Below are 27,500 nucleotides of genomic sequence, written 5' to 3' on the forward strand. Positions count from 1 at the left end.
CACACATGTTGACAATTTCAAATCATAATTGGAAATATAAGATCTTCATTGATTAATCAAACATCTGAGATTGACAATCACAGTCTAAAATATGCAATCTGTGATTGGTCATCTCAAGTCTGTGGTCAATAACAGTTGATGATGATGTAATTGTGATGATGTAATTGTGTGTAGGTTTGTCCCAGTACCGCGAGCAGCGCATTAAGATTCCCTCCACCCCTCGCTACGCTCGATCCGTTCACGGCTCTGATAGAGGTAACATTACATGTCCTCAACACACTTCCTGTGCTGTTGCATGGGTGGATGTACACATAACAGTACAAATCAAAACATTACGGACTTTGTGAAGTTTTTTTGCTGTTGTGTTTCAGGATCACTATCTCACTCTGACTGCAGCAGCCCGAGTCTCGTAACTCCGCCCCTTTCTCCTCTGGACGCCGCCTCCTTCACCAGCAGCCAATCACAGGGCTCCATCTCCGCCCACACCAGGCTGTCAGTCAGCCCTGTGCCAATAGACAGGAGAAGGGACAGGTAGAATTAGAAATATCTTAAAAATTAATGTTCTGTCATCATTTACTCACCCTCATTAAAATCTCTGAAAAATCTCACATACATTTTTTTCAATACAACGGTTCATAGTAACTACAAAAAGGACAAAAAAAACACATTATTATTATTATTATTAATAAATGCAGAGTTTTTTTATTTCACAGTATTATTATAACAATGTATTTCTTTATTGGTTTATTTTTTATCATTTAATAGAAATAAAAATATTTAAAAAATAGTAATTATTATTAGCATGCACCTGAAGGTTTGTCACCTTTTGCAAGGGACAGGTAGAAATAGAAATATTAAAAAAAATTATGTTCTGTCATTTGCTCACGTGACCTCATGAAAATTCTCACAAAAATCTCACATAATTCATTTCAATACAACAAAAAGGACATAAAAGGATCATAATAATAGTCCATATGACTTGAAGTCGATATATGTTAGAAACAGTCTTACATTTTAAGTTGTTATTCACTTCATACCCATTCACAGAAGCTCTTTTGAGTTTCACTGAAGTAACAATATCACACAGCTCTATAAAAACACGAGGGTGAGTAAATGTGTTGCTTTTGTCCTCATCTTACAGCCTGTCACGGGCATTCAGTAGTTTGGGCCGTTCTCCTCCTCTTCATCCTGTCTTCCTCTCAGTCTATATTTATCTCAGTTCTGCTTGACTCCTTTCTAGTCTGTCTGTTCTTCTGCCCCACTTCTCTCCTTTCTCTTCCTCCTGCTCCAGATGTGCGTTGCGTAACAGGTCTAACCTGAAGCTCTCGCGAGCTCAGAGATCGTGGTTTGCGTCTTTACGGATCCTGAGGTTTGTCCACTACGCAGTGAGAACACAAAAACAACAAACAAACTATGTTTCGGCTCAGTTTTTGCTGTTTAAGTGAATTTATCTGATGCGATTTGCTTTTCTTTCTATGCCATGTCTCTTTAAATGCATGCTATTTAAAGGAGCGCTCAATCCAAAACATCTGTGACATTTATCTGTGACAACTGATCAATAAAACTGATAAGAATTGATAATTAAAATAATTATGGACTATTATTATTATTATTAGCGATTAATCACATGTTTGTGAAAAGCACATTTCTATGTAGAAAACGCACCTGAACATGCACAGATTGAGTTGCTGCGGGACAAGCATGTTAAATGTAGGTTTAAAATGTAATGCATGTAATTATATTTTATGAGAGCAGTAACAGTAAATGGATTATTGTAATTTTTTTTATTGAGTGATTTTAATCTTAAATCTGTGGCAAGCAGTTGTTTTTTGTGTAGAATGTAATGTTTTTATATTAACCATTTTTGCACATAATGTATAGCATACCCTATAGAGCTTAATATTAATAATATAAGTTTAATATTGCATTTACACTTGCATTTGGCAGATGTTTTAATCGCTTTGAAATCACGCCTGTAGCTTTTTATACACTAAGAACCAGTCAGAATTATTTTCTGTTTGGCAGAATGTCACAGATTAAGAACTTTTGAAATTTTGGTAGATCATACAGCAACTTTTATCATATACATATCTGAACATGGCAGTTAATACACGTGTGTGTGTGTGTAGATTCGATTTTTTTGGTCGATATTCTTCAATATGAAGCCCATATTGTGTGTTTTGGCGTTTCAGGCCGTACATAGAAGAGCCACGATGTGTCACTATCCCCAAAGGGGCGGAGCCTCTGGGCATCTCCATCGTGGGCGGGGAGAATGGCGGGATTTTTGTTTCCAAGGTAACGGGGGGCAGCATTGCTCAACAGCACCACCTGGAGTTTGGAGATCAGCTGCTCGAGGTGGGTTAGAAAACGCATAGAAATAAAGAGCTTCCTTTGAAATGGAAAACATGTGAATCTCTCCTTTTGTCTCTCTTTAGTTTAACGGCATTAATCTCAGGAACGCCACGGAGCAGCAGGCGAGACTCATCATTGGGCAGCAGTGTGACATCATCACCATACTGGCACAGTACAACCCACACATGTACCAACTGGGCAATCACTCTCGCTCTAGGTACACACACACACACACACACACACACACACACACACACACGTGACTCTGTGGTGCTTCACAATCCTGACATGGCAAGTCAAATTTATTTGTATAGCGCTTTCCACTATATGGTTTCAAAGCAGCTTTACAGAAAAGCTTGTTACTAATATTAATATCTTCATGCCTTATAGTTGAATTTAGCAGATTAGAGCTGGGCGATAATATAGTTTACATTTTGTGATACAAGCAATCAAGCAGTTGATTTGCTATATACCGTATTGTTCCAAATATAAGACGATGTTTTTTAACTTGGATATACATCTGAAAAAAAACCAGGCTGTTCTTATATTCAGGGTCTAGACTTTTACATTTCAATAATACACCCGCAACAATAGGTGGCGCCAAATGATTTTAAAACGTTAAGACGGTACCCACATTTCAAAACATTTTTGATTTTGTGCTTTTCATAAAGTGTTTAGTGGAGAGAAAACATCCAAAATACACTTTTAACTGTATCTTTTAGAGCACTTTATCTATTTGCATGTGTAGATTTCAATTAGAGTATATATCTTGGTTTTCACTATGAGATGGATAGCCTAATTGTTATATAGGCCTAATTCAGATGGACTACAGATTATTTTTATGGTATGTCATTTTTAAATGTGATCGTTGGTACATATTACCAGTGTTTACCATACTTTCAATACAAAAATTTAAATATGACGGTTATTTCCAAATAAAGATTTTTCTTCATAAAACCTAAAAACCTTTTTCCAAAAGGTACATCTTGAAAAAGGTGGGTGGTCTTATAATCAGGGTCGTCTTATAATCAGGGTCGTCTTATATTCTGAACAATACGGTACTAGGCTGTATTACAGGGTTAAATATTTCATATATCATATCGCCCAATCCTAAGCTGTTTAGCAGGAGTTTTGAAAGTAGTCATGACATAATATTCATTACTTCAATGAGCTTATTGTTTCTGCCTGTAATTATTACATTGTTTAAATTAATGCATTTTTTGCTAGCTATACAAATAAATGTGAATTGAATTGAATTGAATTGATTAATACTTTTACATGTCAACCATTGCTGCCAGCTCCCGGATGGAGTCGTCCATAAGCTCTCACTCCACACCCGGGACCCCCGAGACGCTCAGCGAACAGGACGAGGGCACCGTGACTCCGCCCTCCAAACAGGCCACGCCCACATCCAGCCCTCACAGCGCCGACAGGTAATAAACGCATTATTTTTCTATCGCTGTCATCAGTGTGAACCAAGTGTGCTGCACAAGTGCTGAAAAATGAAGCCAAAGCGCCTCGATCGCCCCCCGGTGGCCTGTCCCAGTATAGCTCATAAACCTCGCCCTCCCCATGAAGTCTAATGGGACATGATCAAATACATTAAACATTAAACAATCAAATACATTTTTTTTCAAAGATATTTTCTGTCATTTTAGGTAGTTTTTACCACGCTGATGTAAGTTTAAGTGTTCGTTTTTTTAAATAAGTTTGGTCTTAGTTATTTGATGCTATAAAAACAGGAATGTGACGTCATGATTGACAGCTGTGATTGACAGCTTCTCTAAAAGACAGCACCAACTGACTTTTTTTCGGATTTTCGGGAGGAGATTGGAGCTTCAGCTTTAATTTCTACATGTCCATAACTGTTTATTTCACACAGTAAACTTCGTGCTAACAGTTTCTGCGAGAGTGAGGACCTTGATATCGCGACTCCACTTCACGTGTGTGTGTGTGTGGGTGAGGGCGGGGCCTTGATATCGCGACTCCACTTCACGTTCGTGTGTGTGTGTGTGTGAGTGAGGGCGGGACCTTGGTATCGCGACTCCACTTCACGTTCACTAATGCGCAGAATCGGGTCCCAAATCTGCGCAAGACGTCAGCTCCATATTAGGACTTTGGCGGCTTCACTTTTCACCAGTGGAAGAGAGTGAAGGGGCGTCGTCCATCTTTTTTTACAGTCTGTGCTGTGAACACGTCCACTGCTCTGATTGGTTTAACTGCACCGTCTGCTCTGTGATTGGCCAGGGATCGGAGTGAGGGCAGGAAACATGCGGAGCCGAGGCAGGTGGTGCTGAGGAAGACTCAGGTGGACCCGGGGTTGAAGATCTGCGGAGGAAACCTGACCGGGGTGTTTGTTGAGGGCGTAGAAGAGGACGGTCCTGCTCGAGGAGCCGACGGCCTGCAGCCCGGAGACCTGATACTGGAGGTACGGAAGAGACATCACACACATTTGAGCTGGCCTTAGTGCTGGGCGGTGTACCGGTTCATACCGAATACCGGTGTTTATTTTGTTATGATATGAATTTTTTATATACCATAATACCAGTGCATGCCGCTTAAACAACGTTGCGAACGCAGGCGCGGACGGTGAAGATGGAGAGGTTAAACTATAATTGATAACTGTAAAATTATATTAGAGTGTTTCCCATACATTGGTACACAATATCAACACAGCCCGCCACAAATAGATTTTCCAAAAGGCTTTGACAGCGTTGAATGAGCACTGCACGTTTCAAAGTCGAAACGCGGCGCGGGTGTTTTTATATGACACTGTCTGACTTTAGAAAAGTTTAGATGTTATTTTCATTTAATCTTTGATATTAGCCTGATATTTCTGCCGTTCCTAAACCGCCTCCTGCTGGCACCTCTCTGTAAACAGCCTTGCAAACCTGTATAAATAATAGTGTGGAATCTTTCCACAATATTCACTCGTGACGGTAAATTAGTGCATTCTAAGGGCCCTTTCACACCTGCCTTGTTTGGTCTGGATTTTCGGACTTTTCAGTTTGATCCGAATCAAAATTACAGGTGTGAACCCTCCCCCAGACCACGATCCGGATCAAACAGACCAAATTTGGTCCGATGAAAAGAGGAAGTCTCGGTCCGGATCAAACTGAACAAAGGTTTGGTTCGTTTCTAGTGTGAACGCATTTTCTGTATGGTTCGGACTTTCAGAACATTTACAGGAAGTTCCGTTGGTTCCCGCGTCGCCTAAACCACTGAAGAAGAATATTTATGTGCAGATCTGTCAGTCCTGCCCACAGCGTTTCTTCCAGCGCGCACACACACACACACACACACACACACACACACACTTGTCCTGCCGGCGACGATAAAATGTTCGCACAACGAGGACGTTCATTTGGCGAATGTGAGCTAGCCTCGAGTATAGCTGGAGCTGCAGGGAGTAATGCCGTAATAATAACAGTATAGTGGCAACGATATGCGTCTGTTCATTCATTATTGTCAAAGTTTCCCGCCGAATTGACAACACGCTGACGTCAGACGCACGTCTGTTTACAAACCAATCAATGTCAAGATGCAGCCCACACAGATGATGACGACAGGACGCGAGTACGTCATGTAAAGTGCTTTAGTGCGCTCGCATAATTATAATGTGAAACCAAACCAAAACTAACCAAATGTATACAATGTATCAAAACATGAACTTTGGTTTGGACCTTGGTGTGGTCAATCTACTGCAGTATTTCCCCTCTCGATCAGTAGAAAATGTGGTTAACACCCAGTCATGCTTGAAAAAAAAATAATACCGTCATATACGGTAAAACCGGTATAATTTAGAAACATTTCATACCTCTGATTTTTGGTCATTCCGCCCAGCACTAGGCGGCCTCTACTATACGGTTCCCTGTTGTGATGTCATTTCCTGTTTGCAGTGTAACTCAGTAAGTCTGAAGAATAAGACTGCTGAGGAGGTGTACCTGGAGATCCTGAAACCCGCGGAGAACGTCGTCCTCCGAGTCCAGAACCGACCCGAACACTTCAGGAGGGTCAAAGACGCACCAGGAGACGGTTTTTACATCAGGTAACGGACTGAAGCTTTGAATGGAATATAGAATCAATCATCCTTGATTCTGATTGGTCACTTGTTGCATTTTGTGGTCAGATATTTGTGTATGATGACATTAAACTGCACAATAATTTTGTCCTTCTTAGAAAATGTTTGCATATTTATTTTCTTCATGACCCTGTCTGGGTTAATCATGTGATTTCTGATCAGACCGTTTCCTTTGAACGATAAATTAACTAAACATTAAGTTTCATAAAGGCCACATCGTGAAATCCCCACATGTATTATTTTTAGTGAATGATAATAACCCTTCCTGTCACATATAAATATTTACTGACCACAATAACTGTTGGTTCCTCTGACTGAAATCAATCAGAGCAAATAGGTAAATATTAAGATATATACTGAAAAAAAAAAGGATTTATATATACATTATATCATCTATATGGTTGCATGATGTTTTGCATATTCTTACTCTTCATCTGTTTGTCTTTCAGGGCTTTATTTGACCATGTTGGTGATTTAGAGCAGGAGTTGAGTTTCAAGAAGGATGATATTCTCTACGTGGACGACACACTGCCCAGGGGGAATTTCGGCTACTGGTTGGCATGGCAACTGGACGAGAACGCACAGAAACTGATGCGCGGACATGTGCCCAGCAAGTGCATGTAGGTCTTCATGTGATATTCATGTAATAATCACTGTTTTTTATTTAATTATTTATAATTAAACATGAAAAGTTTATTTTTCTTTAATACTTGACTCAAGCTGTTTAAAGCCCCCCTGTAGTTTATCCCTTAAAACTCATCTTTGATCACCAAAATTACATATTTAAATATTTTTTCCTTGAAAAAAATTCATGCAGCAGCTTGAATGTAACTCGACACCCTCGCCTCATTTAGTATGTGCGGTTCTATGAATATGCAAATGAGCCCCGCCTCCACTCACTCACTCAGCTCAGAGATCCACTGGTTGACGATCACACGTTGATCTGATTGGTTACAAGGTAGTTTGTGACGTCAGAAACACCAGCGATTTCAAAGCGTGTTTTTGAGACTGTCTTTGGTTCACTGCAGTTTTAAGGAGGAAATACTCAGCAATGGTGTCGACTTATGAATTTACACATGGTTTGTCTTAAAGCATATTAAAAACACCACATAGACACATAAACAACAGTAAAAGCTGGATTTTCTCCACAGGGGGACTTTAAAAACTTCAGTGCACATGATAAAGTGTGTATGCATCTAATAAGATATGTGTGTGTGTGTGTGTGTAGGATGGATCAAGACTCCCAGCGGCGGTACAGCATCACAGACGGTAAGGACGAGAGCGGTTCTGGTAAAACGCTCTCAGCCGCGGCGCGCCGGTCGTTCTTTCGGCGTAAACTCAAACACAAACGCAGCAGCTCTAAAGACGCCCGTGATGCTCCTGCGTTAGACACCGTCAGCACAGACTCAGTGCTGTTCATGGAGGGTGAGCAACAACACACATGTAGCTCTGTAGCGCTAAAACTTCACGTTTCAAAACTTCATTTCTCATTTTATGTGATGGTGTGTGTTCAGACTGTGTAAGTCCGGCCTATCAGCGCGTGCAGAAAGTGGAATCGGCCAATCGCAGGCCGGTGTTGATACTGGGACCTCTTGTTGAGCCAATCAAAGACATGCTGCTCAGAGAGGCTCCTGGGAAATACTGCCGCTGTTTACCCGGTGAGATCTACTCACATCTGACACGTAATGTCAATTTAAAGAGGTCATGACATAGATTTTTTTTTAAATCATTTTAATATGTTCCTTGAGGTTCACTTATAATGTTAATAAAGTTTTTTGCACAAAAGCAAATATACATGATTTTCAACCCTCTGTCTGAAACGATTGTTTTTTAAGGCGTGTCAGGAAAAAACGGCCACTGTTCTGATTGGCTAAAGTCATTAGATAGGAAACGGTATCAACGGCGACTCACTATTGCAAGCGAGTAAGTGTTCTGGAAACATTATCCACATAAAGCCGTCATTTACAGACGAAGCATTATGAAATCATTATGGTTAGTGATGCAGCTTCTGTCAGATCCGCTACAGTCGCTGCTTCATCCGTCATCAGACTGTGCCTCGTTTACAACACTGTCAAATGCTCCGAACAAACATATAATCCTCCACCGTGCTCCGGGACGCCATTAAAATAAACCATCCAGACACACAAATCCCGCAATATCCAAACAAGACGTTTTTGGAGCTTGAAAGAAAGCTAAGAAACTTGCCGGATGTTTTTTTATGGTACACAGACCTCTTGTATGTCAAAGATCAAAGCACAATGTAATGTCATGACCCCTTTAAAACACTCACTGCAACTTTACCAGGAGTTCTCACGTTTGCCGGTTCATCATATTCTTTGTCACTCGCTCTTGGTGTTGTTCAGAGGGGATGAAGGCGACCCAGCAGGCCATTGAGCGCGGCGTCAAAGACTGTCTCTTCATCGATTACAAGCGCAGGAGCGGACACTTCGACGTCACCACTGTGGCCTCCATTAAAGAGATCACAGAGAAGGTGAGAGACCTCAGACTCGGGTCCTGTCGGTTTCAGTCCGTCTCAATCTGAACTGATTTCAGCAATATGTTATGTTTTGCTTAAAGACAAAGAAGCGTATTATGGACTAATTTAACAGGAGAATCACCTCTGAGCATCATGAGAAAACTCAAACATCTGGAAACATTGAGAAGAAGAAATTAATACATTGCATGAAAAGTATCTGATAAACTAATAAATATATATAAATGACAAATGTAACAAAACAGTAAAAAATTAGGAAATTTGTCATGAAATCAACGTTTCAATACCAAAGAAATCTTAATGGTTCTAAACCAATTCTTTAAAATTGTATTTTATTAGTTAAAATAAATATTTACTAAATATACAGTATTTGCACATACACAATATAATAAATGTGTGTGTATATATGTATGTAATATGATACAATGAAACAATATGCTAGTTAATGTAGCTGCAATGCATGTAGTGTATAGTAAATATATTAATAAATAAAATATTATTAATATTTTTATTCTCTCTCTCTACAATATATTATAAAAATAGAATAAATGTAATGGTATTGTAAAATAGATATAGTATATAGTAATATCCTAAAGCTCATCATATTTACCACTGGAAGCATTGTCATTGTTCACCGTCTCTCTGCTGAGGTCACGCTGTCTCTCTCTGTGTCTCAGGAGTGTCACTGTCTGCTGGACATCGCTCCTCACGCCATCGAGCGCCTGCACGTCGTCAACATTTACCCCATCGTCATATTCATACGGTACAGAAACGCCAAGCAGATCAAGTAAGTGACGTCACGTCTGCCTTTAGATGCTTGCTGGACAAATGCTCATCTCGAATTCATCCTGAACGTCTGTTTTTCCCCTGATTATGCAGTATTAATGTATCTCGTCACATTCAATGACATTGCATCTTTATATTGCATTGACAACACAATGTCTGATTCTTTACTGCGTGACTCTATCGAGTCGGTTCTTTATGAAAACGACTCAATTTGAATCAGTCTGATGAGTCGCTCTACTAAAGCCACACTGAGCTCAATGAATCATTGATTACTGCAATAGCGACTCCTAGCAGGGTTCGTACACGGTGCTTAAAGTGTTTGAATTTGTCTTTTTGAAATTTAAGTTCTGGAAAATCTTTGAAAACAGCCATATTTCTGAAGAGGAGCTTGAATTTTTTTAGAAAAAATATAATACAAAACTTTCAAAATTAACGCTGCAGTCCGTCTGAGATATAGAGCTATTTCGCATGATATTAAGTTTATGATGAGTATATAACACAACTTTCATTCTTCAGGTCAATCATATATTCATGGAAAAAAATCAGTTTTAATATCCTTTCAATGGTTACGGGGATTTCCCATTCCTGACAGCGCTGGTCAATGGACTGATCTCTATGAAGTGACACACCAGAGACCGTATCTGGGCCATTCTACAGAATTGGTTCAAAGTCAGAGTTGGAAACGTCTTGAAAAAAAATGTGTCTTTTTCCACAAATTTTGTATGTATGCAAATTGTATAATATCCAAGATATACATTTCTAGTAATTGCGCAGTTAATTATCATATTGTATTTTCAGAAAGTTTTGGAAATATTTTTCCTCTCCCCAAATTTGTCACTACCGAAACACATTAATAAATCATTTAAAAAGAAGGCTTATATTGACCTATTAATATTTTGTTTACATTTACCTTGTCAATATATTTTTTGCTATTTTAAAAAAAGAAGTTTTCACAGGTAAATCAATAACTTTTACAATTTTAACAATATTTCAAGTGTAATTTATAAGATTTGTTGTATTTTGAATCCAATCTTTCTTTGTAAAAGGCATGAAGTTAATCATATATCATATAAAATATAAAATAAATGTGTTTTTTTTTTAAACTTCACTTTTTAAAAGAAATCAAAAAGATATTTTTAAAAACAACAATGGAAAAAAATAAACATTTCAATATTATTTTCACAAGTTGAAATTTAGGCGTTAGGGTTCGGGACAGCCACCTCCCAATTGAAAGTACCCAATAAATGATGATTTTATATATATTAAGCTTACTGATATTTTAAATATTATTGTGGGATTCAATAGATAATAGAAGGATCTTTGTAAGCATCTAAAATTTGATCACTTAAATGCTTTTTAAGTGTGTTTTTTGGTTGTGGGACAGTAGTTTGCACCAATTCTGTAGAATGGCCCATATATGTAATTTGAGTAAAAATAATAAAGATATTGTTTGATAAGTGCTGATTGAAGTCCTTGAAATCCACAAAAGTAGTGCTTGAAAAGTCCTTGAATTTCATTTGACCGAATCTGTACGACCCCTCTAGCAATCATCAGCTGTGCTTTCAAATGCGTTTGACTAGTGTGCGGTTTGGCAATAGTTGTGTATCTGTATTCAGTGTGTGTGTGTGTGTGTGTTGTTGACTCAGGGAGCAGAAAGACCCCGTGTATCTGCGGGACAAAGTGTCACAAAAACATTCCAAAGAGCAGTTTGAGTCGGCGCAGAGGATCGAACAAGACTACAGCAAATACTTCACAGGTCTGAGACACACACACACACGCATTTCCACGTTTGACGCACATGTGACGACGACGTGTCGGTGTGTGACTTGTGTTGGTGCTGTTCTGATGCAGGTGTCGTCCAGGCCGGCAGTCTGTCCAACATATGCACTCAGATCATGGCCATCGTGGACCAGGAGCAGAACAAAGTCCTGTGGATTCCTGACGGGAGCACGTGAAGAGAGGCAGATCAACACACACATCTTTCACAATAACTCAATCTCACACTGGTTCAACACTCCACTGCTGTAGGGCTGGGCTCTCATTCAATATTAAGCGTTTAATATTATATATTATTTGGTCATCTGATTGGAGGATTAGTTTGCATCATAACTCGCAGAATGCTCATAAATGTCCCTTTTGTAATTTTCTGTAAATATCGCAGTTTATTAGTTGTGGCCCAGCCCTGAACAAACTCTCAGGCGACGATCACATCAGTTAGTGTCGTTTGCGACGTGAGCGAGCAGCAATATCATGTTTTCTCTGTGGTAACACTAATTTATGAGGGCTTTCATGTAGTTCTTCATGTTTACAGAGTTGTTACATGTTACTTGAACGTTTAACTTCACGCATCTGTCCGATCCAAGCTAGTTCGACACAGACGCTCAACTTTACGGTTAAAAATACTGACTGTTCATGTGTTTTCTGATCGCTGTGTTAAAGGATTCGTTCACCTGAACCTTCTGTCAGTGCAGATGTTTAGCGGGATGTTCGAGCGGCTCTTTTGCACACGCTCAAAGCAGACGCGCTGGAAATCCTCAAAACAGCGCAGAAGCTCCAGAAAATAATGCGTTTTAAAAGCCGAGAGGGGTTTTTTATGGAAGCTTTTTTTTTATGGGTTTTTTTCGGTCCGCCACAGAATAAAACATTTTAAAAGATAATTGCGACTTTTTATCTCACAATTGTGACTTTACATCTCGCAATTCTGACTTTATTTCTCAGAATTGCGTGAAATAAAGTCACAATTGCGTGTTATAAAGTCAGAATTCAGAGATATAAAGTCAGAATTGCGTGAAATATAGTTGGGATTGCGTCTTATAAAGTCAGAATTCTGACTTTTTTTCTCGCAATTGCGACTTTATATCATGCAATTCTGACTTTATAATGCGCAATTGGGAGATATAAAGTCAGAGTTGCATGATATAACGTCGCAATTGCATGTTATAAAGTCAGAATTGTGAGATATAAACAATTCTGAGGTAAAAAAAAAATATATATATATTTTTTTCCCTTAGAATTGGACTTTATATCTCACAATTGTGAGAAAAGATGTCAGAATTGCGAGATATAAACTCGCAATTATGTTTTATAAAGTCAGAATTGCATGATATAAAGTCGCAATTGCGAGAAAAAAAGTCAGAATTCTGACTTTATAAGACGCAATCCCGACTATATATCATGCAATTCTGACTTTATAACACGCAATTCTGACTTTATAACACGCAATTTCGACTTTATTTCACGCAATTCTGACTTTATAACACGCAATTTCGACTTTTTCACGCAATTCTGACTTTATTTCACGCAATTCTGACTTTATAACACGCAATTTCGACTTTATTTCACGCAATTCTGACTTTATATCTCGCAATTCTGACTTTATATCTCGCAATTCTGACTTTATATCTCGCAATTCTGAGAAATAAAGTCAGAATTGCGCGATAAAAAGTCGCAATTATCTTTTAAAATGTTTTATTCTGTGGCGGAAACAAGCTTCCATAGTTTTCTCACTCAAAGCTGTCATGAATCAGGATAAAGTGCACGAGTTCGTGATGTTCGACAGCATTCGTAAAGAAAAGAAGCAGCGGGAACGTCGGGCTTTGAAACGACAGGCATTTTCGGGTGAACCATTCCTTTAAACTTCAATGTAGCAGTTTCTTTATTTCATTTGCTTGTAAGTGTACTTTTTTATTTTTTATTTAAATGAGCGATGCAATAATCTGCTGCATGATCATTTTTACTATATGCTCTGATTATTTTTACGGTCCAGTTCGTTTTTTAACTCTAATTTAAATGTGTTTTGTCGGCTTGATAGTGCTTGTATCCTAAAGCTCCTCTCCTCTTCAGAAACACATGTGCCAAAGGGTTTCCTCTGCTTTGCCTGTATTTTGCACTTGAGTTCAACGGAAAGCTGGACACAAACCTACTTTATTAATCCCTGACGCGAGATTGAGCGATCCTCGTTCAGGAATAGTTAGTTAATCCTCTCTGTAGTGAAACTCAGAGCTTTGGTACTACACTAGTCTTCCTGTTTACTTTAGCCACAGTGACATCACTTCCTTTCTGACCCCCGATGACCAATGAAATGAGTCGCCTGGTTTAGCTGCTTCAACATCACGTCATGTTCATCATAACTCTGGTGTCTGTGTTTGTAGCTGGAAACAAACCCACGTAATTCCATTTAAAATAGTTTTCCATTATGTATTATAATTGTATAACACATTGGTACTGCCACATTAAAGAATCCTATGACAAAAACATGATTTTGTAATTGTTACATTAATAAAGTCTAAATTAAGCATGGTTGTTTAAATGTAATTTCTTCTTTTGGCAGAGTAATTTGAGTCTGTATGTTTTCAGTTCATAGCGACGTCATAAGCAATTGAAAATTCTATAAAAGTCTACAATCTGTGGTGTTTTCATGGTGCAAATTTGGGATAATATGTTTTGAAGTTCCTGTGAGGAGTCACCAGATGGCGTCATATCCTCCTTCAGTGTGATCATCATCATGAGGGTTATATAAACATCAAGTATCAGGTGAAATATTATTTCTGGATGATGAAAATATCAGATGGCAGAATGAAGATGATTTGTTTTCATGCAAAAGAGCTCATGTTGATGCAAATGTACTTTTTGTTTTTTCATATCTCACTTTTATTTTTAGTAACTTTTCCAGTGAGCTTTTGTAAATATATTTGCGTCCTTGTGTGGAATATTAGGTTTTTTTTCCAACAGATTCCTGATTTTGCTTTACTTCGCCAGAAGTGTGTGGATTCAGATGGAGAAACTCTTCAATGACGGGCATATATGGAATAAAATCTGAAAAGTAATACATTTAAGACGCACGCAGGTCTGGTGGTGTGCAATAACTCATGTATTCATGATGTGAAACCTTTACTATGTTAACCAATAACCACACTATCCTTGAAAATACCATACTGTGGTTACGAGGGTGTGAATCCAGCTAATGTTTATTGACATTAGATTCAACAAAAGGGAACCATATGGGAACCACGTTCTGTGTTTGCTGAGAATTATGGGGGGTGCAATATAAATGACGTTAACAATGAAAAACAACTGATTATTGATTGACAAATGAATATTTGTAACAAACATGTCAACGCTCTTAATTTTAAAGGCATAGATATGTACCACTATGCCACATTTCAATATAAAAAATGGGGGAAAAGTATGGTGATTTTAAAAGTGTGTGTGTGTGTGTGTGTGTATACAGTACCGGTCAAAAGTTTGGGGTCAGAAATTTGTTTTCTTTCTTTTAAAAAAAAAAAAATTAAAATCATTAATACTTTTATTCAACAAGGATGTTAAATTGATAAAAAGTGATAGTAATAGTGTTAGACAAGTTTAAAAAAACAAGTTTCTGACCCCAAACTTTTGAACGGTAGTGTTTATTGGTACAAAATAATGAATCCTGAAAAAAGTTAAATTAAGCAACACAACTGTTTCCAACATTGATAATAAATCATCATATTGGAGTGATTTCTGAAGGATCATGTGACACTGAAGACTGGAGTAATGATGCTGAAAATTCAGCTTTGATCACAGGAATAAATTATGAAATATAAAATATATTCAAATAGAAAACCATTATTTAAAATTGTAATATTTCACAATAGTACTGTTTTTTTCCTGATCAAATAAATGCAGGTTTGATGAGCATAAGAGACTTCTCTCAAAAAGATTAAAAACAGTAATTTTCCAAACTTTTGATCGGTAAGTTACTGTAGACAGTGCGTGAATTAATAACTTCCACGCTACTTTTCCAGTTGGTCTCGCGCATCACAAATGTTTATTTAACTATGTTAAAGACATTTTAAACTAAAGCGCAATGTTTTGTGATTACATTTGTGTTGTGTACGTCCATAATAATTTGATAAACAATGAGAGCAGATTTGCATGTGTTTTTTTCTTCTCGATACACCACTCGTCGTAACACTGTTGCCATGGTTACGTTCTCGGGCTAAAGCGCTTCGCTCGTGCCAATTTAGCGCTCTGACTAACTTGAAATCGTACTTTTTATGGTGACTGAAGCGTTTTGAATATTTAACCAGTATTTAATCGCCCACCCCCTCACATAATTCGCCCACGATATTTTTTTGAAGCTCGACAGATGTCTGTAAAATAGGAGCGACTGATGGATGTTTGGACTATTCGCTGGGTTTTGGAGACGTTTTGACGGGCATCAGACCGACTGACTCCGCCCTCCGGACTCCGGTACCTGTAAATCTGCCCTGAACTCGCCGAATGAATAGACCGGAGCTGAACGCAACACGTTACCGAATGAGCGCGAGGTGATTAGACCGCAGTCTGTCCATCATCAGAAAGCGCACGGGAGATCAGCGTTAGACGGTCACGCAGGCTTTAAATCGTGGGAATGTTTTTTTATATTTTTTTATTTCATGATTAAATATCCCCAGCACGACCTCGTTTAAAGACGCACCGACGCTTTTAGAGGAGTAGTGCGTTTTGAGGACGACTTTTCAACTGCGCGTTAGTGGAGAACCGAAGAGCGGGCGAGAGCGGAGAGCGTAGCGGGAGGAGAGTGCGCGCACACGGGCACACACTCGCGGGGTGTCCGCCCTGACCAACATGGCTGATCATCAGGTGTGGGGCGCTGAAATCAACAGAAAGACGCTCGATGCTCCCCACTGAAGAAGATGAAGATAACGACGGTGATGAGAAGCAGCTCTCCACAGTAATGACCTATCCAATCGAGCATTCAAAAGCGGGTCCGTCCTCGGTTCGGAAGATGGATGTGATCATCCCGTACACCTCCGACGTGCCCTGTGACCCTGTGAACGGCCAGCGGATGTGGTGGGCTTTCCTCGCCTCCTCCATGGTCACTTTCTTTGGGGGTCTCTTCATCATCCTGCTGTGGAGGACTCTCAAGTACCTGTGGAGGGTGTGCTGCCACTGCAAGGGGAAAAAGAAGGTAAATGACACCTGTTTCTGGGTCAAAAGTTTGGGCAGCCTTCACAGATGTTATCACTCAGGATCTAAAAACCCTTGTTATCTGAACTGAAGACAAACACATTTGCAGACAAACTGGTTTAAAAACAATGGTGTGTTTTTTATTACCCCAACCACATATTATTGGGTTATATAAAAATTTGTTGGGTCATTTTTTATGTCGTTGAGTTATTTTCAGTTACAGCCCTGCAGTTGGTTCCCGCCCTTATGGTTCAAATTTTAACGGTCTGGTGACAGTCAACCGACATCAGTTACTTCACACAATAAAAATACAATTATAAATAGTCTACCTGCTAGCTGCAATGTTTGGGGTTCAAGCACTTTAAGGCCTTTAAGCATATTTGTATTTATTTAGCAAGCATGTAGCCACTTGGATCATAGATGGAAAACATAATTTACAGCCAAAACAGGCAATTTACTAAGGAAATATAGTAGATTTAAAGCTTTTTAATAGTTATCGAGGTTGAGCCAAAAACCTTGGACTATTTTTGCGAAAGTAGGTTTTTAAATGTATAATTTCCAATATTTAACGAACGACTCGATTGACAGCGGTGGTCCTAGAGGCAAAGTTGCTCAGAACGAGGAGTTCTACCACTTGTGTGAAAATTCCCATGAAATACAACCCTTTACGCATGTGAAAAACTTGATTTCTTTAAAATTTCTCACAAATTTCTGTATTTTTTATTTTACAGCGCCACCAAGTGGCCAGGCGCTGCGTCCTTTTTCACGCGACCACAGACCGAGCCCATACATGGGTGTACCGAGTTTGGAGAAATGATTTCATTCTGTTCAAGATGGATATCTGTTTTTGTAAAAGTGGCCATGGCCACTTCGAACATTTTGGCGTACCATCGTGGACGTCAATAGAAATTTCGACTTTTATTTTATAATTATGACACTCAGACTCCAGAGAATCTTTCTGCACTAGTTTGCTTACGATGGGGTGAAAAACCTTGTACTAGTCCGCAAAAGTAGGTTAAAAAAATAAACGATTTAGGAGTTATGAGCCATTACGTACTTTTGATAGCTGTAGCACCCCCGTCAGGCCGACTGGGGCAAGCCTTGGTGACGTTGGAGACGGTGTGAGTACTACCAAAGACTATAGAATAACACAAGACTCGTCACTCGTATTGCTTTGAATGGGTAAAAGTGCAATGCTCAATATGGCGGAATAAGTCCCGCCTTCTAAGTGAGAGCCAATCACCAATTGGTAAAGTCATCGAGTCACTGCATGAATTGGATGTTTCCCCATTCAAAAAGATGCGTTTCAAAGAGAGGAGCTTCAAAGATGGCCGCCGAGTGAAATTACTTGTTTAATGGGACTTTGGTAGTACAATCCCTCAAAGTTTCAAGTCTCTACGACTTACAGTTTGGACTTCGCAATCACTTTTAGGGGAGAATGCTGATCCTTGGAAATTCTAACAATAGGCTACGCTACGCTTCGTGCTAGAACCCCTAATATATGTTTTAGACATGTCAAAGAAGTGCTCATCACGCGTTTCTCCTTCAATAGTGTTTAAAATCACCTCATAAAGAAAGAAGAGGCTCAAATACAAGAGTTTTCATTCGTGACACTACATCATATTTGTGCTGCTTCAGAGTTACCATCTCTTTGCTATTATTTTAAAGTGGGAAACAGTCAGAATGAAGAATGAGTGGACGTCAAGCACATTTAATTTAATAATGTATGAAAAATAATTCACTGATGTCCTTTATTTCTTCTAGCTCAGCTTTTGGAGGTCTTGACACAAGCTATTAAAATATATGAATGCACTAGAAGTCGCTCTGGATTGAAGTGTCTGCCAATTGTGTGCTTGTAAATGTATTTTTTTACTCACCAAATTGTAAAACGCAATGTGAACAAAAAAGTCTTGAAGCCTGAAGGGGTTTGTTCAGGTCTTATGTCATTAGAAAAGACAAGATTGAAAGCTGTGTTTGCTAGTCATTCTAAAGGATTTCTAGGCAGTTGCCAGACATTTGTTCCTGGAAAAGTGTATTTTTTTGTCCACCAGCAGCTGCAAGAGATAAAATCAACATGAAACACTGTTTTCACAACCCAGTTTACATCCATAATGGATATTTGTTAGAAAATAATGCAGGGCGGCACTTGATTTTATCTATGTGCAATTGATTGGATGGTGAAAAGTGTCTGCATTTGATATATAAATAAAGATAATAGTCATTGATGCTATCGGCTAGAACAAAAAGTCTTTTCAGAGGTGGAAAAACAAACTTTTGTTTCTTTGTAATGACATCCGCCGTTACACAGTAGGAAAAAGGCTCTGTTTTGATTTCATGTTGACTTTAGATATTAGAAACAGTTTCAGGAACTGAACGGTTCAGGAACACACACTGCGATTTTATGAACTTGACAATGTTCTTGTTTTGTTTGTTGCTCTGTCTAAACAATTACTGAAGACTAATGAGTGATTTTTAAGCAATCTATTTGAGTATAACCTGTCGTGCATTCACACCTGTAGCTGCAGGAATGCTGGGGGTTTGATAGGAACACAGAGAGAGAAGAGAGTCTGTTCTGTTAGCAGAGACGTACAAGAGCTTTGCTTGCGTCTTTTCCCATGTTTGACGTGGAGCCAGTGGTCAGGAATAGGTTGAGTTTTTACTGCCATTGTGTAGTCTGCCCACACACACACACACCACCCACCACACACACACACACACCACAGCTGTTGCTTTCATTACAGGCCTGTCAAACATAGTTGTGTTCATTCTGCAAGAGGTTTCAGGAAGCCTTTTTCTCCGTTCCACTGAAACACACGACTCTGAACTGATCTATTAAAAGTCAACATGATATCAATATTTATTAACTCTGCGTATTTTCTTAATACATGTTCCTTGTCTTGGTGTGAATGAATCATGTGTAGCCGTGTTTCCATTACCCTTCAAATTGCGCAAATTGAAATTGCGAATTGAAGATACGCCCAATCACGCCAAACACGTCAATTTCGCAAAAACTCCCATTTATCGCAAAAAAGTTTTTACGCTCACATGAGGGGGTTTTTCAGGCAATTCAAAAAAGAAATATTTCGCAAAACTGCTATGGAAACAGTGTTTGCGCATTTACAGGTCACCTGACGCAGATGACGCGGTGTGTTTGGACAGAATACGAGACAGAGCTCATAAAAGACAGAAGAATTACAGGAATAATGGATTCTAAACCTCAAATAAATGCCACGATCAAGACCTCGAAGCAGATCTGAGGGAGAAACACCCAGAAACTCCTCATATGTGCCTAGGCCTGTCACGATAACAAATTTTGCTGGACGATAAATTGTCCAAGAAATTATTGCGATAAACGATAATATTGTCGTTCTGAGACCATTTTCATCTAATATAATGATAATGGCATAATAATGCAGGTACACCTTTTCAAAGATCTATAAACTTTTATTTCTAAAGAATATTAAACATTGAAAACGGAAAACATTTTAAATATCCACAAAAAATGAACAAAACAACCAAAAACAATAAAAGCAATGGACTCTCAGTGTCTGTTAACAAAATAAATGTCTGTTAAATAAATAAAATGGATGTAAACAACATTGCACTTCAAAAAATATCAAACATTAGGCTTTAGACATTAGGCATAAATAGTGATACATTCCATAACAGGCAAAACTGCCGGTTAGGACCTTTGTAAACAAAAAAAAACAAAAAAAGCCTCAACAGGCCATATCACACCATTTTGCACTGTCCTCCTGTTACTTTGTCGACTAAATGCCCGAGTGATTGTGTACTGTCGGGAAGACGGAGACGCACTTTATTGCGTGTAGGCCTATGCTACGCACTGAAAATACTTGGTTAGGATTAGGGTTGAGGAGTGCGTGCGTATTACACGCCATAAAGTGCGTATCATATGCACGCAAAAATTTTTTGGCGTATAAATGGCACGAGAAATAACATTCGTGGTATAGATACGCATTTTCATGAGATCGGGCTCGCTGTCGCGTTTGGCTTTGAAACCAATTCCATCTTTTTCTTTTTTTCCCCTCCAACTCACAACTAGCGTCTTCTCTCTCTCCCGGCAGTCGCTGCAAGCAGTCCCGCCGGCGCTTTCCCATACAAAGACCATGTGACTGACAAGAGAGTTCACTCCTCCTATACGCTAAGGAACCGAGAGTGGTCATCCAGTCTCTTTGGTAGAGAGAGAGACGAGGAAAACAAACAAGCATGCAAATGGAATTATCGCGGCCGGAAAAATTAGCGAGCTCGTTTTTTTTTTTATCGTGCGATTAATTGATTTATTGACTATCGCGACAGGCCTATATGTGCCGCTCACAAGTATAATAAGGGTCGTTCCTTACCGTTAATGCTTGGAAAACACACATACGTCTCCTTCCATTAATAATAATGGCCAGTGCAGTGGCTGGGATATAGTACATAAACCCACCAACGTCCGATGCCATGGTTTTTGGAATGATTTTACTTATCGCGAGAGGAAGATTTAGTCGCATAACATCGGTTAATGGAAACGCTGTCATTTCGCAATAGTATTTTGTCGACATTTAAAAAAAATCACTAAAGTTTTGCGCAAATCTGTAATGGAAACGCGCCTTGTGACTGTTCTGAATTGTGACGTCAAATATAGGCTATACCAGACATTGTATATATGAGGTTATGTTTAGGTGTTTAGGAGTAGGTTCAGGGATAGTACCTTGTTAATACAAATACTATAAGTACATAGTATGTACATGACAAACAGGACAGGATAATAAAGTGCTACCGACATTAGCTATGTTTCAACCCATCCACCTATTTTTTTTATGCGAATTTTGGAATATCGCATTCAAAAATGCAGGATGGAAACAGCCAAAACCAACGGCAAGAAATTCCAAAAATGCGCATTTGAGTATGCACTCAACTGAGGCAGATATTTTTTTTTATCCGATAAGAAAACGTGCATGAACTATGATGGAAACACATTTACCTAATAAAGCCCTCAATGTGCAACACAAAACTCGCATGACTTTTCCTCACCAGAGGCTGTGATTGGATAACTGGACTAACTAGTGGACCAATCGCATCGCAGCATCGTTCGGAAAAGCCTGAAATCAGAATGATTTTGTAAACTGTCTCACACGATTGCGTTCCCAAACACCAGCATCCGAACGCAAGATCACATGACAGCGTTTATTACGTTTCATCTGACGCTCTGAGACGAAACTCATTTATTGTAGGAAAGAAGAGCCACAGTTTCTTCCCTGATTGCAGCAACTTCCATTTTTATCACTGATAACTTGCTTCAATTTCCCAGGAAGTGACGGTTTTGTTCTCTTGAACACATGGGAAGGAAACGCTGATTCATGTGCAGATGTTTTATGCCATATTTCAATTTTGTGTACAAGTTAAATTCCCAACTTTTGGATGGAGACAGTTATTAAAGGATGTGTCCTGAATTCAGTCATGGGATCAGTAATTTTCTTTAAACTTTGCATTTGCTTCTAGCCTGGAAATCTAGACCTAAATCTAAAAGATTAATGGTCTGGCGTCGACTAATGAAACTCGGCCAGCTCGAGGGGCGGCACCAAGCGTGCATTTGAAGATCTCGCTGCACGCGATTGGATAACACTACGACCAATCACAACAATAAACCCCAGCTACCAGCGGAGCTAACCTTATTAGACATTCTCTGATTATACTCCTACCGTATCCGGTCGGCAAAACAGCAAAAACGTCCTTCTTGCAAAGGAACGATTCAAGCGGCGTCTTCTGTTCCTCTTTTAGATAAAAAGCCAAGTCTAACTCGTTCATTGTAGCGGCCAAAGCCGTTTCAAACAACTGGTGTTCATCCAGAGCCATCTTGCAATGTTTACTAATGACTTGGACGTCACAGCGCTGTCGTCATCTTTAGCTCGCCTCTGGCCCGCCTATATCAGATAACCCGATGTGATTGGTGCAGCTCAGATCGAGGGGCATATTTAATGAGCATCATTACTCGACGCCAGAGTAACTCGCTGAGCAAATTCAACTTGTGCTCTCGCAAGAACTCTGGATTACCAGGGTAATTTGCTTCCCCAAAATCCCCAAAACGTTGTTATATTTGTGATTCGTTTTATCTATTCAAAATATAATTTCTATAATATTTCGATTGATTTCTAAGTTAAATATGAGCCGCATGGTTCTTCATCATCCACACGTCCACTGTTCTTAAAGTGACAGTTCACCCAAAAATTATAATTCTGATATTATTACTTGCCCTCATATTATTCCAGACCTTATTCCTGATGATCTCACTGCGTGTTGAATTATGGGAGGCACTTCCGGTTTGGGGAACTTCCATTCAAAAAGGCTGAAACGAATCATTTCAAATCATAAGGTTGCCCTACAATTAAAGCGGATCCGTCAGTTTGACTGTCAATTTCCCTTCATGATTTATTTTCAGACATCATGAGAATAATGTTACACTTGGTATTTTAACATGACATGTTATAACAAGAATATCTATGGCAAGAGGTCTTTACTTTCTTTTCCTCGTGATTATTTTCTTTTTCCCTTTGCAATCCGCTGTAAAAGTATGAAAAAGGCCAACATGTCCTGCACATCTGTGGTCTGTTCTCCCGGATTTAATTTACGATGTATTCCATTAATAATTCACAGGAATGCACGAAGAATCTCTCGTTATTCTCCTCAAATCCTCACGTCTCTTTCCAGGTTTGTTTTCACAGGTAAATGCAATTTATAATCTGACAAAATGACGGAAATCACTTTGAAATAGTATCACTTAATGCTGAAGTTAATGAACATTTTTGATTAAGGCAACATAAGTTACATAATACAGATATATACAGATATTACAACAGTGATAACCAAAGACTCGTGCTTTTGGGGTTATTTGATCTGTTGAAAGTACCTTGTTGATGCTTTTACACTTTTAAATTTCCTTTTAATGTTCAATGGTTGAATGGTGAGTAGATTAATGTCGTCTCATTGTGACACTTCTTTAACGTATTGCGTTCATAAAGCGAGCGTTTCACTGATTGTTGACAGCTTAACGGAAGTTACACCCATAATTCGCGCAAAGCATCATGGGGCGCAGGAATACGGTGGATAACTTTATCTTTTTCAGAACACAAAAGAAGACATTGCTTTTCAATGGGGTCCAAAACAACATTGCCATTCAAAATACCTTCTTTTATGTTCCACAGAAGAAAGTCACACAGAATCGCAGTGACTTGAGGGCCAGTAAATGATGACAGAATGTACATTTATTTGGGTGAACTATCCACTTAATACTTGTCGAACATGTTTATATTACATCTGGCCGATCCAGTGAACGTAGCATTAGCTGAACCACTCGATCCGTCCATCTTTTCTCACTTACTCTGTTTTCATACATGCTTCTTCCTCATTCAATCTGCCATGTCACTCTCCTATAGTGTGCGTGATTCAGATGCTTGTTGCTAAGCAACAGGCGGCATATTCATTATTGAGCTGGGAAATATCCCCTTATGTAATTGTGCTTTTCCAAAGACCACACACACACACCTGTCAGAGTGTGTGATCGGCAGTGTGTTTTTTTATTCACCACAAACACATTTACATGCAGAATCTACAGGCGTCACACACACAATCTGATCTGGAAATAGAAATCCACAGTCTGGTCTCAGTCTCCGTCAGATGGGGTAATGCTGATTGCATTCTGATGTTCAACAGGATTCTGGTGTTTACTAATTAGTTTTGCTCGCGCATAATTAAAGCATTGATACGCATTATAAATCGCATGCAAAAAACACATGCAAAGGACACATTTTCATTTTATGATGGTTAAACTTTGCAATTACTCCGTGAATCACATGCGTTCCGAACCGGGAATCACGGATCAACGATCCCTATACTTGACTATATGTGACTCTCATGGATGCGTACATGGATATCAATGCTAAAACGATATATTGTGCAGCCCTAATAATAATGTAACTTAATTATTATAAACCATTTGTAGATTTGTTCCCGAAAAGCCCCATTATAAATGACTGCATGTAGTGTAGTAAGTAGTGTAGTAAGCAGCCTACATAGCTACCTTCTAAGGGGTCATTCATCAGTAGGCGCGTTTCCATTACAGATTTGCGCAAAACTTTTGCGTTTTTTTTTTTCTTTTTTTTTTCTTTTCTAAATGTCGACAAAAAACTATTGCGAAATGACTAAAACTTCCTTTCGCGATAAGTAAAATCATTCCAAAAACCATTGCAATGGACGTTGGTGGGTTTATGTACTATATCCCAGCCACTGCACTGGCCATTATTATTAATGGAAGGAGATGTATGTGTGTTTTCCAAGCATTAATGGTAAGAAACGACCCTTATTATACTTGTGAGCGGCACATATGAGGAGTTTCTGGGTGTTTCTCCCTCAGATCTGCTTCGAGGTCTTGATCGTGGCATTTATTTGAGGTTTAGAATCCATTATTCCTGTAATTCTTTTGTCTTTATGAGTTTAATAAAGAGCTCTGTCTCGTATTCTGTCCAAACACACCGCGTCGTCTACGTCAGGTGACCTGTAAATGCGCAAACACTGTTTCCATTGCAGTTTTGCGAAATATTCCTTTTTCGAATTGCCTGAAAAACCTCCTCATGTGAGCGTAAAAACTTTTTTGCGATAAATGGGAGTTTTTGCGAAACTGACGTCTTTCCATTGGGCGTATTTTCAATTTGCGCAATTTAAAGGGTAATGGAAACGTGGCTAGTGTGGTTTTGCAATTTTTTTAATGAGCGCTGTGTTTTAAAAGACGCAAACACAACGGTTTAAGGCACCCGTCTAGTGTGTGTCGACACTGAAAAACACTGAAGCCCAGTGGACTGGGGAAACCAGCTCTGTGTGAACTGGCCCAAAGGCAGCATCATAACAACAAAAATAACCTCAACTCGCAGTGTTATACAGATAATGCTTCTCATGTAAAACTGTGGTTACACACACACACTGAGTGACAGAAACACTGAGCGACAGTGATATAACACTGATATGAGTGATCACATGGATTCAGATCTACTGAAGATATTGTATTTATATTTACTTTATGTAAATAATATTCAAATTTGATTTGACTAAATTCCTGGCTGAATGTCAATATTCATGATCACTGGATCTTGGTTGTAAGGAACACTGAGCGACAGCATTCGTTTTCAGCCGCGAAACACACACAAAACACACCTAAAACGCTTTGAGATTCACTGTAAAAATAGATTTGACAAGAAATCTGAGGTGTATTTTTACACACTACCGAAGCCATTGATGGCTTAACTTTGGTGTAAAATACCCAATATATTATATTGAATTGACAGCTCATCATTTCAATATTTACCATCGTATATTCTGCATAATTGGATGTTTTTAAATAAACACTGAGAAAAACTACACAAGTTTTATGGCTGGATGATATGATGATATATAACAGTGATCATGAGTGATCACATGGATTCAGATCTACCTACGTACAGTGAGGAAAATAAGTATTTGAACACCCTGCTATTTTGCAAGTTCTCCCACTTGGAAATCATGGAGGGGTCTGAAATTGTCATCGTAGGTGCATGTCCACTGTGAGAGACATAATCTAAAAAAAAAAAATCCAGAAATCACAATATATGATTTTTTAACTATTTATTTGTATGATACAGCTGCAAATAAGTATTTGAACACCTGTCTATCAGCTAGAATTCTGACCCTCAAAGACCTGTTAGTCTGCCTTTAAAATGTCCACCTCCACTCCATTTATTATCCTAAATTAGATGCACCTGTTTGAGGTCGTTAGTTGCATAAAGACACCTGTCCACCCCATACAATCAGTAAGAATCCAACTACTAACATGGCCAAGACCAAAGAGCTGTCCAAAGACACTAGAGACAAAATTGTACACCTCCACAAGGCTGGAAAGGGCTACGGGGAAATTGCCAAGCAGCTTGGTGAAAAAAGGTCCACTGTTGGAGCAATCATTAGAAAATGGAAGAAGCTAAACATGACTGTCAATCTCCCTCGGACTGGGGCTCCATGCAAGATCTCACCTCGTGGGGTCTCAATGATCCTAAGAAAGGTGAGAAATCAGCCCAGAACTACACGGGAGGAGCTGGTCAATGACCTGAAAAGAGCTGGGACCACCGTTTCCAAGGTTACTGTTGGTAATACACTAAGACGTCATGGTTTGAAATCATGCATGGCACGGAAGGTTCCCCTGCTTAAACCAGCACATGTCAAGACCCGTCTTAAGTTTGCCAATGACCATTTGGATGATCCAGAGGAGTCATGGGCGAAAGCCATGTGGTCAGATGAGACCAAAATAGAACTTTTTGGTCATAATTCCACTAAACGTGTTTGGAGGAAGAAGAATGATGAGTACCATCCCAAGAACACCATCTCTACTGTGAAGCATGGGGGTGGTAGCATCATGCTTTGGGGGTGTTTTTCTGCACATGGGACAGGGCGACTGCACTGTATTAAGGAGAGGATGACCGGGGCCATGTATTGCGAGATTTTGGGGAACAACCTCCTTCCCTCAGTTAGAGCATTGAAGATGGGTCGAGGCTGGGTCTTCCAACATGACAATGACCCGAAGCACACAGCCAGGATAACCAAGGAGTGGCTCTGTAAGAAGCATATCAAGGTTCTGGCGTGGCCTAGCCAGTCTCCAGACCTAAACCCAATAGAGAATCTTTGGAGGGAGCTCAAACTCCGTGTTTCTCAGCGACAGCCCAGAAACCTGACTGATCTAGAGAAGATCTGTGTGGAGGAGTGGGCCAAAATCCCTCCTGCAGTGTGTGCAAACCTGGTGAAAAACTACAGGAAACGTTTGAC

At 39.2% G+C, this 27,500-nt stretch overlaps 2 protein-coding genes across 13 annotated transcripts in view; both read left to right on the plus strand.

Moving 5' to 3' along the window:
• dlg5b.1 (discs, large homolog 5b, tandem duplicate 1) overlaps positions 1-12,690 on the plus strand; it is a 42,415-nt gene extending 29,725 nt beyond the window's left edge. For both annotated transcript variants that reach the window (XM_084135041.1, XM_084135042.1), the window contains exons 20-33: positions 175-255; positions 372-531; positions 2,193-2,355; positions 2,436-2,569; positions 3,651-3,785; positions 4,600-4,780; positions 6,252-6,400; positions 6,883-7,053; positions 7,662-7,858; positions 7,948-8,091; positions 8,797-8,924; positions 9,605-9,714; positions 11,360-11,469; positions 11,565-12,690. In XM_084135041.1, the coding sequence (XP_083991167.1) occupies positions 175-255; positions 372-531; positions 2,193-2,355; positions 2,436-2,569; positions 3,651-3,785; positions 4,600-4,780; positions 6,252-6,400; positions 6,883-7,053; positions 7,662-7,858; positions 7,948-8,091; positions 8,797-8,924; positions 9,605-9,714; positions 11,360-11,469; positions 11,565-11,668 (1,967 nt within the window). In that variant the 3' untranslated portion in view covers positions 11,669-12,690. The remainder of the gene's footprint in view (positions 1-174; positions 256-371; positions 532-2,192; positions 2,356-2,435; positions 2,570-3,650; positions 3,786-4,599; positions 4,781-6,251; positions 6,401-6,882; positions 7,054-7,661; positions 7,859-7,947; positions 8,092-8,796; positions 8,925-9,604; positions 9,715-11,359; positions 11,470-11,564) is intronic.
• Positions 12,691-15,815: 3,125 nt separating this feature from the next.
• The window catches only part of kcnma1b (potassium large conductance calcium-activated channel, subfamily M, alpha member 1b), a 110,009-nt gene continuing 98,324 nt past the window's right edge, over positions 15,816-27,500 (plus strand). For all 11 annotated transcript variants that reach the window (XM_084135043.1, XM_084135049.1, XM_084135050.1 and 8 more), the window contains exon 1: positions 15,816-16,662. In XM_084135043.1, coding sequence (XP_083991169.1) covers positions 16,369-16,662 — 294 coding nt within the window. In that variant the 5' untranslated portion in view covers positions 15,816-16,368. The remainder of the gene's footprint in view (positions 16,663-27,500) is intronic.

This window comes from Abramis brama, assembly GCF_963993115.1.
Source record: "Abramis brama genome assembly, chromosome: 14".
In the NCBI taxonomy this organism is placed as follows: Eukaryota; Metazoa; Chordata; class Actinopteri; order Cypriniformes; family Leuciscidae; genus Abramis; species Abramis brama.